Source organism: Haliaeetus leucocephalus, unplaced genomic scaffold (assembly GCF_000737465.1).
Source record: "Haliaeetus leucocephalus isolate CR32 unplaced genomic scaffold, Haliaeetus_leucocephalus-4.0 Scaffold556, whole genome shotgun sequence".
NCBI lineage: Eukaryota > Metazoa > Chordata > Aves > Accipitriformes > Accipitridae > Haliaeetus > Haliaeetus leucocephalus.
The window spans coordinates 5,264,420-5,283,544 of NW_010972992.1; the positions used below are offsets into that span (position 1 = coordinate 5,264,420).

Below are 19,125 nucleotides of genomic sequence, written 5' to 3' on the forward strand. Positions count from 1 at the left end.
TTTCCCAACGGTGAGCGATGCTTCCCAAAGCAGTTGATTGCTTTCTTTCTTTCTTTCCTCCTTTTAAAGGTTCAGCAGGACCTGTTCACCCGCTGGTGGATCCTTTAGCAGCTGGACCCCATTTGGCACGTTTTCCCTATCCACCTGGGACCATCCCCAACCCTTTGCTAGGGCAGCCACCTCACGAGCATGAAATGCTCCGACATCCAGTCTTTGGTGAGAGCATTTTATGGTCCTTTACGAAGGTTGGCTCTTTATCTGAACTGTCGTCTTTTCTTCTGGGTCTTAGCATTTCTTGGGCGGGGAGCTGGTGCAGTTGAGCTGTAACTTAGGTTACAGCCAAAGGTGGGTGGGTGGTTTGTTTAAAAAAAAAAAAAAAAAAAATAAAAAAAAAAACCCAAAAAACTTCATGGGACAGCTCTCTGCAGACCTTATAGCAAACAAGTGTCTAAAAATGGGCAACTCTCTCTTAGGTACTCCTTATCCACGAGATCTGCCTGGTGCCATTCCACCTCCTATGTCAGCAGCCCACCAGCTGCAGGCCATGCATGCCCAGTCAGCAGAGCTGCAAAGACTGGCAATGGAGCAGCAGTGGTTGCATGGGCATCCTCACATGCATGGTGGTCATCTACCAAGTCAGGAAGATTATTACAGGTGAGAGGTGCAATGAAGGCTTTTGGAGATGGCGGGGGTGCTACAGTTTCCTCCATCTTCCTCCACATTCCATCTTTTTTTCTTCTGAATTACTGCCTTTCTTACTGTGTCCTGAGTTACTGTCCTAATGCAGTGATGGAAGATGGTGAAGCTGTACTAAGATTTAATTGGGGCAGAGGTGATAAGGGTGGATTGGAAGCTAGGTCCAAATTACCGGCACAGGATGCAGACTAGTTGAGTCTTCCATTGCAGAATTGCTTCTGATTGGGGTTTCTAGTGTCATACTTACTACGATTGCTGCTTCCACATCACTCTCTCTTCCTTGAGAACAGCGGAAGAGGGTGGGTAAAGCTTTATGAATGAGAAGAGGGGAGGGATTCAATAGATCTTAAGAAATTATTAACGGCAATAAGAAGTTGAAATGTGTGAATAATACGGATCCTGCAGTACCAGCTGAGAATGCCTAGACGAATTGTGTGCATTTTCTCCCCGGAATGCTATATGGTGTTGATAGTGGAGTGGTTCTCTTCTTGGCCTACCTGATATGACACCACCTTAGTTCCTGTTTGGCAATGACCACTGACAATATGTCAGCGAAGAAGAAAAAGGCACCAGCACCTAGCAAGGGTCATTCTGCATGAGTAGCAAGGATCCATAGGAAGCAGCATATTAAACACCTGCCTTGCACTGCCTTACTCTGATGTTTCAGTCCTTGCTTCAGCTATCCAAAATTGCCTGCTGGCCTTGTGCCATGGGAGCAGCCAGGCTGCCTGAAGCTGACTGTCATATCTGCAACTGCAGATAAAGCTAAAGCTTGATGAGCTGGCACTAGTGATCTTGCTCACATGTAAGGAGTTCAGTAGCAGAAGGTCATCGCTTCCCCCCACAACAGACAGTGTTATCACTGCTGTTACAATGGCTCTCATTTTTGTGCTGAAAGCTCGCAAGTCCTCTTGCAACCTCTGTTCCCTTCAGGGCACCCGGGTGAGGTTAGCAGGAAGGCAGGCTCTCTCCGAAGTGTCGTGACACCTCCTTCGTTTTGTTAAAATGAGTTTTCTTTCTCTTTCAGTCGACTGAAGAAAGAAGGCGACAAACAGTTGTAATAAATTATTTATTTGTAATGCTGGCTATGGAAACCCCAGTCCTTGGGAAGGAGTGGAACATTTTTACGTACAATAAGAGCTACAAAAGGAAAAGAATATCTTATAAAGATTTCTTTATATATTTAAAACAGAAGCAACCACCCAACAAGTAGAGACTTATCAGCATAGTGTTCATTTGTAGAGAAGATTTCTCAAGACTGGTGTGGGTCTCCCTGCATGACAACGTATTCAGAAGCCTATTGAAAATACAGGACTGTGTGGAATATTCAGAGAACTTCCTGCAATCTTGGGTTTTTTTTTTTCTTACTAGTTTGTTTCGAGTAGGTGCTAGAATCAGGTTCACAACACAAGTCACTGTGCGTGAAGAGACACTCAATGCATCTATAGCTATTTTAAAAAAAAAAACAAGGATTGCAAGTAGGTGACATAACAAGCTCTGAATCCAAGTGCTATAATAATAAAAATCTACTTTTATTTTAATACATTGTAGGAAATCTTCATAATTTTAAAGAGAGCTCAGTTCTGCAGCATGGCTTTTTAAGTCTGTAAATAACTTTTTTTGGGTAGAGGGGAGAAACAAAACAAAACAAAACTCCAGAAACGTTTATCTTGATTTTCAGTAACATCACAAATTGTGAATTCCTACCTGGTATTGACAGAATACAGAGTTGATTTTTTAATAAAATATATATATATAATTATCCCTTTAATTAAAGGGAATGATGGGTATCAATAATTTCAAATGGGTAAAAGCTTGAAATTTGGTTTGATATCAACAATAAGCATTAAAGGGAGTTGCAGGGATAATGTTGCAAATGACTGTTTCTGTTCTTGGTTTTTTGGTTGGTTTGGTTGTTTGGGGGTTTTTTGTTCGTGTTACATCTCTCTGTTCTGCAGATGATTTCTGTTGAGTTGGGTTTCTCAGCAGTACAGATGTCCCTTGGAACTAGCTTACCCTTTTGATGCCTACTTCAAGGGTTAATTTTCAGTGTGGCCATAATACACTTCTTTCCTACTACCTTTTGAAACATAGTCTTAACTACATTGGTTTTAGACTTTAGGCAAAAGTTCAAAGAAATAATCTGTTCTAAAATATCTTTTTAAAAATGTTCCATGGCTCAAACTAGTACAGCCAGAATTTTGTATGCATGTGCATATTTTTGGAGGATGTGCTCTTTCTGGCCTCTGCAGTTTGATATGTTCTTAAGAGTGAACTAGGCAACTCAGTGTTCTTAAAGTTGTTTTGCAAAGACCAGTCTATTTCTCTTTGACTGTTTTAGTTTTGTTTTTGTAAGCAAAAACTTTTTAACTGCCACCAGTGTTCTGTATCTCAGGAACTTACTACTTTGGGATTAACCGTATATACGGACAGTAACATTTACTGACTCCCAACACAACAGGTCCGTGCAGAATAACTCCTGTTGGCTAGTTCCCATGTGGATGGTCAAAGGAGAGGTATACACAGAAGGCCAGAGAGCATTCTTTTGGAGACAGCTCTGCTTACCCTCTAGGCAGAATTTTTTTTTTTCCCCCACTATTTTGTCATGGGTTTTCTTTGCCAGAGCAGAGGGTGATGCAACCAATGGACATCTGAATCTGCTGGCCATTTTTTCTGCTGGTGCATAACTTCCCCCATTCTCTCTCTTAATTCACGAGTGCTCTCTCTCTGCTGTTGTAGACTGTTCAGTGTGATGGTTGTGTCATAGGACTGTACTGAGCCATGTTTGATAAACTTGTAGTTAATCATACATTCTGATGGAAGGCATGGCATGCACAGTGCTTTATCCACCTCACGAATCTCAAACCAGTGTCAGCGTTAGTGCCCAAAGATTACTGTTGGACAGTTAGTAACATCAATTTACCAATTAAAAATATGCATCGGGGTATTCTAGCTTCACTTAAGGCAAGAGTGTAAAGGAGGAAGAGGAGGACTATTTCAGCTGATGTTGATCTTCCTTTTTTTCTGTCCTCCATTCCAGATTTCTCAGTGCTAAAGAACTGCAATAGCGTTTAATCAGTTCCATCTGCTATATTTGAACTCTCTGTGAAGGTATTAGGAGGAACAGCTAGTGTTTCTGAGATTTGGAAACCATGAGGTCAATCTAGAATCAAGGATGATAAAGTCTTCTTCAGTCAATGCCTTCAGTCGCTGTCTGCAGTGATCAGGTGAAATGGCTTTCTTCTGAGTAACATTTTTTACTTTTGCTAACAGTGGAGTAGCTAGTGAGATCGGTCTGCGCAGCAGAGAGAGTGCCTCAGTTTACTTTAAAAGTCTAATTAGGCACATTTCAGTTAAACCTCCCCTCCTTGTTTTTACCATGCGGGGTCTGGGGGAGTTCAGCCACTTCAGCCATTTCTTCTGATCCTTCTCTTTTGCTGTTATTTTCAGCTATAGTTCGTGTTTTAAAAAAAAAAAAAAAAAAAAAAGCTAATTGCCTCCCATGGTCCTCTCTCTGTATTTTTTTTTTTCAGCTGAAGTTTGCAGTCTGTTCAAAAGCTTTTCATCGATCTCTTTTTTTTTCCCTTTTCTCCCCACCCCCACGCCCCCCTAAAAGCATTCTGATAATTTGTGGGGAGTTTTTTTTGTTCCCATCATTCAGCAAATAAGCACTGAAATTCTTCCATTTTTGACCAATGATTAACTACAACTTTACATGCAGTGGTTTTTGAAGCCATCTTGGTGTTCGATGCCCTGTTAAAACAACCCAGACCTTTTGATTTCCTTTAAGAAATCTCTCTTATTTTTCCTCTGTTTTGAAAGTTTATTTTTTAATTTTGCTTTAGTGTTTTTGAAACGTCTCTCTTGTTCTATGTCGTCATGGTTGAGCTTGTTTCACTGCACCGTTAAAGCAGAGTGTACATTCTGACTGCTACATTTATATATATCTTGAAGCTTAATGTATATATGAGTAGTTTGCCATGGGATAACACAGTGTAAACAGAGTAGAAACCCAGAAATCGTGACTTCTGTGTTCTCTCCATTTGAGTATTTTGTAATTTTTTTGAAATATTTGTGGACATAAATAAAACCAAGCTACACTACAGCAGCCAGGTGTTGCCTGCAAGCGAAATGTGTCTGTTGATTGTTGTTAGTGGGAAAAGAATTATTTTCATCTGGGATAATACGGGGTGCCGGCATGGCCATCTTGTCTGCTTCAAAGCTGTCTTGTCTTTCTTGGCTTTATTTTTTTTCCTTCTTTGAGGTAATTTTATTTTTAATATACAGTACACAAAACACCAACGTCATGTCCAGTTCCAGAGTATATTCTGCCTCCCTGAGGCACATGTATGCTCAAGGGCCATACTGCGTAACTTTGGCATATTTTTCTGTAAGTTAAGCAGTCAAATTGATAAGAGTGAATGTGTAAGGATGTTTTGGCTGTCGTGACTTCAGGGGCTTTCTGTATACAGTGGTAGTGTATTGCAGCCACTGATCTGCCTGAGGCCAAACAAGTGGTTAAAATGAAGTGTGTGCGTAAGTTCTCATTGTGTCAGCCAAAGAAGAGTAGAAAGATGAGAACTTCTAAGCTGGAGAGGATAATTCCCCCAGTTTCAACAGAGTAGGAAAGACTGCATGCTGTTGTCTTCTTTTAAATTTGCCTGTGAACCAAAGTTGTTCAGAAGACATGCAGAGGAGAATGAGGCCTAATGACTGATGAACTGTAAGCTTGAAATTAGATGTAGTACACTATATATGCCCCAGTAACCGAGTTTTTCATGCATCTTATTTTCTAAGAGATGTTACTTTGTGCCAGCAGAGTCATCTTTGCACACAACTGATACAGAGCTGGCAAGAGATGTATTCCAAAGGGATGATAATTGCAGAGAGGAAGATGCACAATAACTCACTGTTTATTCATTGCCTGCTGAAAAGCTAAAATTTGCTTTCAAATTGCATCAGGTTACATGTTTGTGTACATTTGTAGTGGCTCCCTGTCTTCCATCTATGACGGATTATAATGTATTGGTGTGAGCTGGCTATTTGAGTGTTCCATATCTGCAGTTCGTGATAATCGGCATCTGGAAAACTTAGGGAAATATTGCAGTGCCACAGAGAGAGGTGGTGAGTATCTTTACAGAATAAATGTTTGGTCAAAAGGGAGACTGGAAGGCTGCGTTCTTGGTCTAGTTCTGCTTTGGTTTTGATCTGTGATTTTTCAGAAATAGTGAGGTATTTTGACTCCAGTTCAAGCTAATTAGTGCTCCGAGTATAGCGAGAAAAGAGTGCCCTGTTGTTTGAGTGTGCTTGAAGCAGTCGGAGAAGTATTCATGACAAATTACATGGGAGTTTGGAGCTGCATATTTGGAGAGGCTGCTCTATTTATACCCCGTGGCCTTTTGTAAGGGGAAGGTCAGTTCTTGTCTACTGGAAATAGCTTCTGAAAGTGCTTTTTCTGAGGCTGGCTTGAACACGTGCTATGGTATTTATTTTGACATTTCTTTCGGCTTTGTAATTCCTTGTACTTAACGTAGAACTGGAGTGGGTTTAGGCTGCCCTCTCTTTCTTGCTACAGGTTCTAAGTTTCCAGACTTAAAATGATGAATCCTGTGGGGACAAGGCTGAAGAGGATTTTTATTACTCCATAAATTGAACAATGCAGTTCCTGCTGCAGTAGTGGTCTTGTGTTAACAATGCCTTGTCATTGCAAGGGGAAGGGCTGGGAAGCCATCTATCGCATGGTGGTGTTATATGCACATCACCGGGTTTCATTCTAATGTCACGTCAGCTGTAAAACGTGACACAGGCAGTAGGGTTTCAATCCTTCCCAGGCCGTGGCTAGCTTTTTACAACTCACATTCATTTAGGGAGAAGCAGAAAAGGTGAAGCCAGGTGTGTTTTGTTCAGGAACTTGATCTTCCGTTCCTTGAACATGACAAAAGGTAGCGCTTAACATTGCTTGTTGTGAAACTCCCGTTCTTCCTAGAAGCTCCTGTGTGCTGGGTTTGGTCCCTGACGATCTTAAAGCCGCTTTTTTGTAGGCAGAGGTAAGGAGAGGCAGCGGGGGACGGTCTGTGCCTGTGGCTGTGTGGAGCTGAGGCGAGGCGGGGGGGGCGGGGATGGCCCTGCTCCTGAGGGGAAGTGCTGCACAGGGAGCAGCTGGCCCGGAAGGTTCCGGGAGGTCCTGTGAGGGAGACCCTTGGGCCGGGCAGCATGGCAGGGTGCAGGTAAAAGCCTTTCCTCTGCTGTGACAGGGAAAAGGGTGACAGAAAGGCGGTGGGAGGGAGTTTTGGGGCACTGCCTTTTCTCTGAGAGCAGCCGTGCCTGTTTGCCTGTGGAGGGAAGCCCAGACCTTGGGGTACACTGTCCCCCGGCCCCTCCTGGCAGTGTTCCTTGATCCCAAAGGGAGCCAGCTTCCCTTCAGCCCCTCCTGGTAGTGTCCCTTGGTCCCCAAAGGAGCTGGGTCCCTCTCTGCTCCTCCTGGGAAGTATCCTTTGGTCCCTGAGGCAGCCAAGACTCTTGCAACCCAAGGGCTTGTTCTCTTCGCTCAGTTCTATCCATGTTGCTGTGACAGGTGCTCTTCTGTATGTCCCAGTCAGCTGCTTCTGTGTTGATGGTCCCGGATGTTTTTCCTCGCTTGCTCTCGTATGTGACAGGTAAGCTTGAGAAAGCCTTGCTGGTCTTTGTATTGGGTCTTTTTCCAGGGTAGTTTCTCACCCTAAGTGTATCAGAAAGACTCAATGTCTGATGTTGGAGGGAAGAGTCTTTTAAGTGCCCTGCATGTACAAGTCATCCTTTGCAAACTACTGTTCTGCTTGGTTTTTGTTCTTGACAAATGCTCATCTCTGTGGAAGTGGTAACTTAGCCCCTGCAAATTCAGCTACACATATATATATAGAAAAGGAGTGTGCTTCCCTGTCCTGTTCCTAATCCCTATCCTCTTTCCCACTTTCTCCCTAAAGAAAAAACAAGTGGAGGAATCTGGCAAAAAAAACATTTATCTGTATAAACTCCCAGACATTTTGCAAAACTGTGTTCTAAGAATGGTCACCCGTGGCACCTGACAGATGTACTGGTGAATGTTGATGCAGCGCAGGTTTCTGACACAATGTAAGCATGTCTTTGGGTCTCACAAATGAGGGAAATGAGTCTTTGCAGTAAACATCATTCAAATCCACTTTCTGGCTGGATGAGTAGTGGGAAGGGTTAGGTTAATCTTGCATTGCTCTGCAGAAGGGGGAAAAGGCACTATAAAAAATAGCACTTAGTGAGTGGAGGACACTTGGCAGGTAGAAGTCACATCCAGGACAGGATTTGATAATTGCATTGCTTGCACATCTCTCAGGTTTTGAAAGTCAGAGTATGTAAATTTTAGGGCACTAAATCAAGCCCAGCTTCAATGTAAGCATGAGTAACTTTACTGATTATTAATATTAATGAAGTAGCGTGCTTCCCCTTGCACCAAAGCACACTTAAGGTAACTCAGAAGTACAGTTGTCAAAGTGAAAGACCTGGAAAAGATTGCAGCAGTCGGTCTCGTTACCCATCTCTGGATGACTTTGGGTCTTTCAGTTTCTGAATCCTGTTGCAGTTCCACTTCGTTATTTGTTAGCTCTTCAAATATTTGTCCAACGTCCTTACCTGTGGCAATGTCACCAGAAAGAAGCCTGCTCTGCAGAGTTGTTGCTTAGCTTATGAACGCTCCTGTCTCTCGCTATAGCTGCAAGGCTGAGTTTCCTGCACCAGGAAACATGTGTATGGGAGAGAAATTACGGAATAAATTGATGCACTGGCCTTGGAAAACAGCTGTGCGTGATGTCAGTGGAGTTGTATTTCACTTCGCCTGGGGTCTTGGTTTTGCTGGAACAGAATATTAGCCAAATCTGTAAGATGGAAATTTCTCTGGCATTGCAGCTTGTTTGAATGAACCCTAATTACAAAGTCTAGGCAGTTACAAGGAATCTAGTATTCTTGGCCTGGTAACGTGGTTGAATGTATGCTTTCAGAATACTCTGCCACAGCTTCGTGGGGGGTTTTCCTCCCTCTAAGTTGGATTGTTTTATTGTCATCTAACTGTCACTGTTTTATCCTTCACTTTTGGCTTCTCTCTAGTCCATTCCTTCACAGCTTAATGCTTTTTATATAGTAGCAAATAAAACAGATACCAATAGCAGTATTTTAAGAAGCACAAGAGCATGCTCAGTAACAAAGGAGTAAAGGAACACACTACCCAGTTTTTCTAAGAAGTTCCACTGAGTTTCAGCACTTCATAATGCTGAGGGTTTTGTTTGTCACGGAGGGAATTATTTAACAGTTGAAGTATCCATTTTGAACTACATGAATTTTCTGGGTCATCTGATCTTCTAATGTGAAAGGGTCCACTCAGCCCTAAACCTTCTAGGGGACAAAATTGTACTATGTCCAGCGTATCTGCCAGTTAGGTCTTTTTATGTTACAAATGTTCCTCTAGCCGTTGTTTGAGGGCAGGGGGGGAGGGGGGAACATGAGGTTAAATGAGGATCGTAGTTTGTACTTACTAGCATTGTATAGATAGATGGCCACTAAAGATACGTACTGGGAGATAGGGAAATACTCCCCTTGTAGCTGACGTGTCAGGAAGGATGGCAACCTTGAGGAGCATGTCAGAAGGAAGGCTGGAGAGCGTCAAGTGTTTAAACAGTTTCTGGAGCTATACCTTTGGGAATTTTGAAGGGTTTGTCTTCAGTATATATGCAAATCCCTGTAATACACTGTGTCCTTGTGCCAGTGCATTTTTCACTTGGCTCCTGGTGCCACCATGTTACTTCTCAAGAAGAGAAAAACGAGTATGATACTGATTTTGCAGAATGAGCAGATGCATGTTTGCAACTGCTGCCACAGTTTGGAAAGTGTACAAGTGTCTTGTGATACAGAACTGAAATGGTTTGTAAAATGCTAGGGTTGTCATAGGGCCACTGTGAAGTGTCTCACCACTTGTAATAAAACAGCATTTAATTACACATTCCATCACGTGCATACTCTGTGCTGATGTACAGGGACCCTCCAGGTGAAGGCAGGCCATCAGGAGAGGAGCTGGGAAGTTTTCTACAGCTGCCTCAGCGCATGGGGAAGCTTTGTCTGCATTTGTGTAGGTTGTAACTTGTTCTCTGTTGACCTTAGGCTTGGAATCTGAGCAGAGACTGTAGTCCCTAGGGTGGCACTGAGCTGTAAGTACTAATTCATTCAGATTACAATACTTAAATAATCCCCTGACTATATCCTTTCTCAGAATCTGTGGCACATCTTTTCTTTTCTTTGAAACTGTTAATGAGGTTTTTTTGGTTTCTTGCCCCCTTTTGATCTGCTTTTTTGGCTCAACAGGAGAATGTGAGGGACCTAAAGGGTTTGTAATCTGTCTGTCCTTCTCCATCCATCAAACTGCTGTATTAAAGCCTGGTCTGTGCTGAGTTTTACTGTAGGTGGTATTGATTAGGGAGGTGGAAATACTTACTTTTCGCAGCTGACTGATTGCAAGATATTTATTCCTTTACAATAGATGAGACAGTAAAACATAATTTTATTGGTTATACTTGCATCTGTTGCTTTTACTCTTGTAACTATTGTGTAGCGCTGAAATAGGACACATTTCTAGCACAGGCAAGCCTTTCAATGACAGCAGCAAAAAACCACAGGTCAGTTGTTGTTCACTGACATTTCTGTGGTGGTTGGGGACATGGATGCCAAGGGTAGTGACAAGCCTTGTCAGATCTGTGCTCGCTGGGGAAAAAAACATTAAAATAGGTACCTTTGCAAAGCACTCCCACTCTGTCAGTACTGAAGCAATGTACCGTACATTTCATTTGTCAGATGTCTTGAAGACTTAGAGTGTAATGAACTGAGTAAAGGCTGGAGGTAAAGCCTACATGGTGTAAATTTGTGGTGGTACTACCATGTTTCACAGCAGCATTGAATCTAGTCCATTGTCAGTGTGTAAGGGAACCGTTCATAGCCTGGCGACAGAACCCTCTGTAACTGTTTGGTACACACAAAGCAGGGCATTTTAACAGCGTTTGTACTGGAAAAAACAGTTTCCAGACATAAGCTCTTTGCTGTTTCTTCTTGATGTGATGGTACTGCTCTCCTTTCACCTGTTGACATTGCTTTGCTACAGATTATGTGATTCCAGACTACGATATGCTTGCAGGGGGACTGTAGAAATATTTTTTCCCTTTTCTTTCTGTGTTATTTAAAGCAAAGCTCCTTGACTTTACTAATGTCTTCTGGACACAATACCTGGGGCCAGAAACTGTTGGGTGGTGCTGTGACAGAAATGCCTTCATCTAAATGTAAATGTTGCTTCCCTGCCTCAGGCTGCCTTTAAGAGGCTTTTTCTGTGGAAGCAGCTACAAAGTAATGGTCCCAATCAATTTATTCGTGTCAATAAAAGGTCTTTTATATGCTTATTTGAAATGTATTGTTCTGGGGTGATAGGACCACATTTGTTTTTTAAGCAGGTGTGTCAGATGGAATGAGAAATAGGGAACGTAAAGGAGAGGGAAAAGAAATTGTGTAAGGCTTGTTGCAGTTGGAGGGGTGTACAACTTGGGGTCTTTAGTGCAAAGGGTGTAAAGAACTAAGGTGCCTTAACAGTGGGACAGCAGACAACGTGTGCTGGGTAGGAGTGAGACAGACACCCCTAACCCCCAGAGTTCCTCCCTGTGCACTGGGACGGTCTCTTCTGACTTGGCTTAGGGGTTGAGTAAAGGAGTTCAATACAGAGTCCCTGACAAAGATAGAGGGAAAGATTTTCTGAGTCGCTTCAGTGAAGTAACATCTGCTTGTAAGTTACCATCTTGGGCAAAGTCAGCCTGAAGTTCTCGTATCGTACCCACTCCTGTCTGGTTAAAAGGGAAAGCAGCTGTCACGACCCAGACTGGACAGACCAGGGAGTCGTGTTTAATTTGAAATTCCCTCGGGCTAAATTAAGGTGAAACGACACCAAACGATCAGTTAAAGATTTTATTTATGACAAGCAAACTGAAGTGGGGAGGCGTGGTAGTAGGTGGCAGGGTTTCTCACAACAGCAGTTGGCATAAGACTACTTCTGTAAACCGTATAACCCAGGGTAACCATATACATCAGTGCAGGGAATAAGGAGATCCCTCCCGTTGAGTCACGAGGTTCAGAGCAGACCCCCTTGCTTTCCAGACTCCTCCTCAGAGAAGGGCCCAGGGGTGGGTGGATCCACTCTTAGTCTCAGACTTGGTCAACGGTTTATGTCTTGAAACGGATGAGCTGTAGGGATTGTGGAAAAGGAAAAGGAAAGAGAGAAGACAGAGAAAAAGGAAGAGAAGGATTTCACCAGTCCTGGGTCCAGCGTTGGTTCAGTCAGCCGAGGGGTCCAGTTCCAGTGGGTTTGTGCAACTGGGGCTTCAGTTTGTGTCCTTCTATCATCCTTGCCCCTCCTTCAGGCAGGCACCCAAACTCGTCAGGTTAATGAGCAGTTTGTGAGCCTTCGGGCTTTGGGGGTCGTTTGTGGAGTAACTTCTCCTCCCCTGCAGACGTGGCCATTGTTTGATCTCTGTATCAGAACAGGGAGCTGCGCACCCTCCGGCACGCCCTCCCCCTCCTGTTGCCAATGTCTGAGCTGGTGGGCTTTTCACCTTGGTTCCTTGCTGCGCAGGGTTTGTCTTTAAGCAGAACTTGCCCCACCACAATGTTTGAGACATTAACTCTTTCAGTTTCTCACAGCAGGTAAAGAGGTGCCACACCAAAGTGTATAACTTTTTCTTTATATAGTTCATATTCCACATCAAAGTGTGAATTCTGTATGTGTTTCTCCTGCCAGCACCACCTGTGAATGGTGCCTTATATGCGTGGTATTTCATTTTCTTTTGACTTGGACTTCAGTGTGAGGTAACCTCACTGTAGTGTTCCTGACACCGAAAGGCTAATAGGTATAGGCGGGTGTTGATGGCGATTTGACTTGCTCTGCCAATGGATCTCAGTTACTGTAATCCTCCCTGCAACTCCAGGCTTTTTATTTCTCTCCAACAGCATTTTGGCATTCCCGACAAATTACTTAATGGCCCATTGAAAGATACATTTGTCCCACAGGGCCTGGGCTGATGGTTTTGCCAATCTGTCCGGGTGCTGTTTGGTTCTGCCACAGATCCCAGTGCGGGTGTGCTGTGCCTTGGTTTCCCTGCGTATAAAAAGAGAGGTGAAGATACTGACTTGCTCTAAATTCTGGTTTTGTTCTTTCAAAAGAGCTTTGAACAGATGGATTTCTACTGTTTGTATTTGTGCAGTATAGATGGAAGAGAACTTAGTAAAGGGTTTTGAGAGCCTTGAATCCTAATGGCTACAGAATTAATAATTGCAGTCACGTGATTTCAGATGTGATTTGAACCCAGGTTGCTGGGGTTACTTACGCCTTCTGTTGTGCTAGCAAGGTCCTGTAGTTACGTGATGTGGATCTGGCCCCTGATGCTCTGGAGCTGGTGCTTTGGAGCAGGTGGTAAGATAATGCTTCAATCTCCATTGCTCTTCTCCAGTGCTCCTGACTGATTACAGGCTGGAGCATAAGCATCTATTCTGAAGTGGCCCATCATGAGCAGCTGGTTACACCACCGTAAAGTAGGAGAAATGCTGTTGAGTTCAGCTGAATTTATTTGCAGTAATTGAGAGCAATGCTTACAATATTCTGCCTAAATGTGTAATCTCTGTAAGATGAAGAGCTTGTTTGCGTGGTGTATGCCATTGTTGCATTGTCATGTGCTTACTCTCAGGTACTGGGACCCTACAGATGATGAGCTGAGTCTTTGCTGCAACATCTGAAAGTGAAGGTCTGGGCTTGCACTTCTTACATTATTACTTGTTATGCCTAAACCTTTGCAATGGATTAGGTCTCTCTCTTAAGATGGCAGCTGGCTTTTTCTTATTGGCCGAGGAATATTAACTTTCAGGCATCTCGGCTCTGTCTTCTGAGTGTCTAGCTATGTGGCTGCTTCTTTTTTTATCAAGTGTCTAACATACTGCTGTGCAGTGTTCCTGAAAACTGCAGTGCCCTGTGTATTTTTGCATGTGCCAGACTGAGTTGTGAGTCATGTAGAGCGGACACTCAGATGATGGGGACTGGACTGTTTCTGGCTGGGCCCCCAGGGCTCTTGTCTGAGTGATTTTTATTTACAAGATTGCAAAAAAGAAAACATGAGCAGTTGGCTGATGTCCCTGGCATGAATTTCTTGTGCCCAGCTGGACTGCAGGGACTTGGCAAAAGCTGCCTTTACAATGCCTCCTGGCTACTGGAGTGCTGGCCCTGGGGCAGGGAAACTCCCTCTTCCACCTTTGGGGGGGCGGGGGAGGATTGTGGCGTGAGAGGAGACAACATCTGAAGGAAGACCAAAGGATGTGAAGGGAGTAGGCTTGAACTAAACACTCGTCCGGACTTCAGCCCTCAATGCGATTGATAAATTTCCTGCGGCAGTCGATTTCTGTCTGTGATTCAGCGGGGTCTTTCCCTGTCCAGATAAGCATGAGACGGCTCCCTCCCTCCTTGCAGGAGCTACTACCTCCTCTGGACACTGACGGGGGTCCCCGGTGACTCGGGCCAGGCTGCAGGTTGTCGCCAGGGCCGGGCTGTCCCTCTGCCAAGGGTGCCCTGGGAGGCCGTGGCTGCCATTGCAGCGTTTGCCACCGGATGGCAGCAGATGCTTGGAAAAAAAGAATTCAGCCTTTTCCCCCTTGAGCATCTGTTTCCTGGAAAACTTGAGGAACTCACAGTAATTACTGTACCGAAGTCATGGTCAAAAAGCAAGACCTCCACAGACGCGGAAGCATGGGCATCCTCGTAGCAGGGGAGAAGAGGTCTGTGAGATGCGGGACCACGTGCTCCCACACAACACTGCAAGTCTGTGGCTTTCCTTGGATCTCATTTGTTTTGCAAAAACAAGTTTTCTGTTGCCAAAACCTCCCGGCTGCTTCCTCTTCTTTTACCCTCGTGGCTGTGCACTGCGCACCTTTTGGCTTTATCTGGCACTGAAGAATGTTCACAATTCTCTTTTGCTTTGCTTGTTCCAAATTAGGGGCTGGGAGACACAGACCCTTTAAGTGAGTTGCTCTGTGTGTGTGTGTGCATGCACATTTATATCCTGGGGGAATGCAGTCTAGGAATTCTTGTCTGGACTCTTGACCGGCTGTGTGGCCCTGTGTGAGTTGCACTGCCTCCTGGTGCCTTGGTTTCCCTCCCTGCAAGCAATGCTTTTGATGCCCTTGTATGGAAACAGGGATATAAACACGAGGCAGCTGCCCTGTGAATATTTGTTTCTTTTAGATGGCCTCAACTCCAGGCTCGCTCTTGAACTTGAAAAATACACAAGCCATGCAATAATATTTACTATAACAACCCCAGCTAACAACAGCTCTCTTCTTCCACACCATTCAGCAGCTGGGTGACAGCACAAGGGGTTTCTTCTAGACTTTTTGGCTTTCTTGGTTTGACTGTCACAGCCTCTTGAGAGCTAGCATTTGTCTGGAGGGCATGCCAGAGTGCCTGTCAGTTACTGCTGAAGATAGATGTCATTTATCAAGCAGATGTACTGCAGTGATCAATGGCTACTGTCAAACAGTATTGGTCTAGTAAGGACTGGTCTCTGTTGTATTGGTAGAGGATGCCCTACATAAAATGCTTCTGACCTTATTGATTAGTCCTCTCTTTTCTGCACATGGTGTCTGTGTATCAAAAGGGGACTTGTCTCAAGACGTCTTACAGGGAGTCCAGCTTTCTGAAAGTTTCCCTTTCCCTGTCACAGAGTTGGGTGCCCAGCTCCTGGTGTTGGAGCGCTAAGGGGCTTGTGGGGTATGTCCAGAACTGGTGTGCATGGACTGTGCTTGGGCACAACTTCAACGTGTAAGCACCTGCAAATGTGGAGCCAGGGCCCCTTACTACCCAGCCTGCATTTGTGGCAGCCCAAACCCTGCCTTTATGTTATGCGCCGCCCAGCCCCTGACAGTCTGCAGCATTAGGAAGTGGTAAAGGAGGTCTGAGAATCTGGGTAACAAATGCAAATGAAGTAAGTGAAGGCATAGGTCACTGGGCAGCAACGCATGGAGGCAGAGGGGCAGGCAGTGAAATAACGTGGAGGGCAGGAGTGCTACGTGGGCTGCAAAGGGTTCCTTGGGGCAGGCAGGAAGAAGACTGCTTTTCTTCTACATGGCAAGTACTTTCTCTCTGAAAAATCAATTTTCAAAGGCAGCGAATGATAGTAGGAGCCCACTTTGACAGTTCCTGCCATCTCCCCCCATTACTTCCCTGGCCCCAAGCGCTTCAAACCTTACGGTGTTGCAGAGCTCCCCTAAAAGTGGTTCCCCCACAAGGGTGGAATTTGGGATGAGATTGCTTAATAGAACAAAATGTTTCAGTTCAGAGACAGCTGTGGAGTCTTTCTGCAGCTCTGGACCTGCTCTCATGTGAGCCATACTGTTCCTAAACATTTCACGGTCAAGAATACTTGAGGATGTGACTTGGTCACAAATGCTATGCAACTCCATGCTGAGACGTTTCATTCTAAATCACAAACTGGGGCCTTGGCTGCCTCCTCCCTGTGCACAGCAGCAAGGTCAGGTTTTGGTGTCAGCTCAGCCTGCCAGTAGTAGCCAAATTTCCTGCCTGTGGACGATACCTGTGTGTCTGTAAATGAAATATGCAGTAAGTAATACATTGTATAACTCTTTGTATGTAAAGGTTATTAAGAGATTGTGGCTAGCTGACAATATCTAAGAATTATTTAAAGTAAATTAATTAGGGTAGTAATTAGCTATGTTATGCAATATTTCTAATTACTGGTATTAGGCAAGCTCTCTGGGGGTAGGAGTGGTGCCTTGCCTGTATTAAGATTACCAGCAGCACTTTGTCGATGCTACAGAAAACAAATTGTGAGAGAACAGGAGCTCAGAGCACCTAAGTATGTTGCTGGAAGTCCTCGAGAGAGGCAGAGGGAGCTGACAGCAGGTGCCTGGCTCCTGCCTCCTTCACTGGTCTGTGTTTATATATAAATGTGTAGCTTGTGTGTGTGTGTGTATATATATATATATATGCTGAATTTGTGTGTGTGTGTAGCACTGCTTGTGCATGCAAATAGGACAGAGGTCTGTGCTTATCTGGTTGTCTGATCTTGGGTTTTCCAAGGAAAGCAGGCTCTGTCCCCCAGGTGTGGAAGTGCTGTTGCAACCTTCTTGGCACCTTCTCTGAAGACCAGGGCACTGACCCTTTGCAAACAATGTCATAAAGGGGAGAGGAAATTCTTTGAGTTGGAATCCTTTTTAATTTCTTCTAACCCATCTGTCTAGAGGTTTTTCGCTGTGGTGTGTCTACAGCCCTAGCTCTTTGTATGGAAGTATTTTCATGACCTTTCCCTATGCATCTATTTTGCTGGGGAGCACTAGCATTTGAGAGAACTTGGCTATTGCAACGTGCTCCACCAAGTGCTGTTTACTGATGACAGGCCCTTTGAAGGCCCAAGAAAGCTCCAGCTGGGTTTTTCATTACAGCCATTGCTGGAGCTGTTGCTGGAGCTCCTGTGGGATGAAGGGCATGGGGAAGTCACATCACAAACTTTGCTTTTAAAGGGAGAAACACAACCTGTTCTGCCTCAGTGAAATACCCATCAGCAGCCCTGAAAGGCAGGGAAAAACATGGTACAAGTTCAAGGACAAGGCTAAATGTTCTCCAGTGGGGCTGCAGTCAAAGAAGCCAAGCCCAATAGAGCCTCTAGGCTTGTTTGAAATGCTAGGTTCCTATTTTATAGCTGCAGAGACCAATTTTACAACCTGGTCAGCAACTAGTACGTACTTTTGCATAGTGCATGAGTGTACGGGAGTTTGGGTGTCGTAGATGCTTACAGATGTAAAATGATCTGGCTATCAACTGCCAGAAGTGTCTCTTAAGTCTTAGTTGCTCGGTCAGAAGTGTTTAGCTTTGTTCTTTCCATGAGGTTTTGTTCCAAGACAGCAATGAGGAATATGCCTTGTCACTCCTATGAGAGTAGACAGGAACAAATGGCCCAGGGACAGGAGTTTGCAGTAGGATCCAGAATCAATCAGCAACTCTGGCTGCTTCTATATTCTTTGATTCAAAATCAAGGACGTAGTCTCTGCCCCATTTTTAAGTCTGCTTATACTAAAATGGCCCCTCTGGATCAGTTTGGGGTATTCTGTAGCCATTCGGAAGGGGTGGAAGGCTACACCTCTTCTGCTTGAACCTGTAAGTGGTTTGTGGCCAGAGGTTACTGACAGACCTGCAAGTACCTCTGGCAATACTCACCAGCATGGGGGAGGGAGAGGAGAAGATGAAGAAATGAATGTGAAGAAGCTGACATGATGTTACTCCTATCCTTTGTTTGTGTTGCTGGCCCAGACAATTCCTAACATGCATGTATTTTTGCACCTGCTCTTTTTTCTAGACTATTCAAACTTGTGACCTGTTCTGACTGAATTGCTTGAGCACAGAACAACAGGACTTTAGCAGAGGGCATAAAGATGTATGTGCTGGGACATGGGAAGAAATATAATGTGCCTGCTTTTCAAACCTTTAGTTGCAGCAGGGCAGAACCATCCACGTGCAAGGTCTTTCTGCAAAGATGTCCTCAGACCTGGGGCAAGGAATGGGAAGGCTAGTGTCAGGAGCTGGTGTATGTGTTGGTGTAGTCTGTCATGACTGACTGAATCTCAGCCAGGTGGAAGTCAATCAAGAGTAGCCAAAAGCAAACCACCTGGTTACTCCACAAACGGACTTGGAATGAACCAGCATGTTGCTAAGAGGGAGCCTTCTTTGGCTTTCATGTTGTCCTCACAGCCAGGTGTTAACCCTCTCCACGCCAACCCTGCCAAGTATGTGGGACAGTTTAAGCTATGCCCTTTGATATTTAGCATCTCCTGTGCTAGAGGCCTATGTTTGTAAACTGAGAAAGAGCAAGACCCTTGGCCTTCTGCCCAGCATGTACATGGCATCCAGTTGGTGACTTTTCAGCTTTTATTTTTAATACAGTCTTTGGTGAGGAGATAAATGACAGCACCCCATTCTGCCATGCACCAGGGAGCACATCTCCCTCATCCCCCATGCACAAATGCTAGAGTGTGTAGATTTCTCCTCTTAACTTGTCACGACTCCCTTGGCGGAAAAAGGTGATTTGGCTGGAGCCAGACTCACAAATCACTCATTTGTTGTTTCCTCTGAAGAACTGCTCTGTGGGGTCTACTCGAGAGTCCATCCTGCAGCCCACCTGCTCAGCTCCTTGTCTTTTGCAGCATTGCTGGTGGGGAGCACCGCATTGATGTCACTCCGAATGCTTGTGGAGGAATGAAAAGATTAATGACTTTCTCCCCTACTCCCCATCCACCTCTACTGTTTGCCGCCGCCCCCCCCCCCCCCCCCCTCCCCCCCCCCCACGG

The 19,125-nt window shown here is 44.6% G+C and overlaps 1 protein-coding gene across 1 annotated transcript in view; it reads left to right on the forward strand.

Annotated features, from left to right (window-relative positions):
• The window catches only part of RERE (arginine-glutamic acid dipeptide (RE) repeats), a 176,495-nt gene extending 173,943 nt beyond the window's left edge, over window positions 1-2,552 (forward strand). Inside the window, exons 19-21 of the mRNA XM_010577532.1 lie at window positions 70-216; window positions 474-654; window positions 1,724-2,552. Coding sequence (XP_010575834.1) covers window positions 70-216; window positions 474-654; window positions 1,724-1,757 — 362 coding nt within the window. The 3' untranslated portion in view covers window positions 1,758-2,552. The remainder of the gene's footprint in view (window positions 1-69; window positions 217-473; window positions 655-1,723) is intronic.
• The last annotated feature ends 16,573 nt before the right edge of the window (window positions 2,553-19,125 follow it).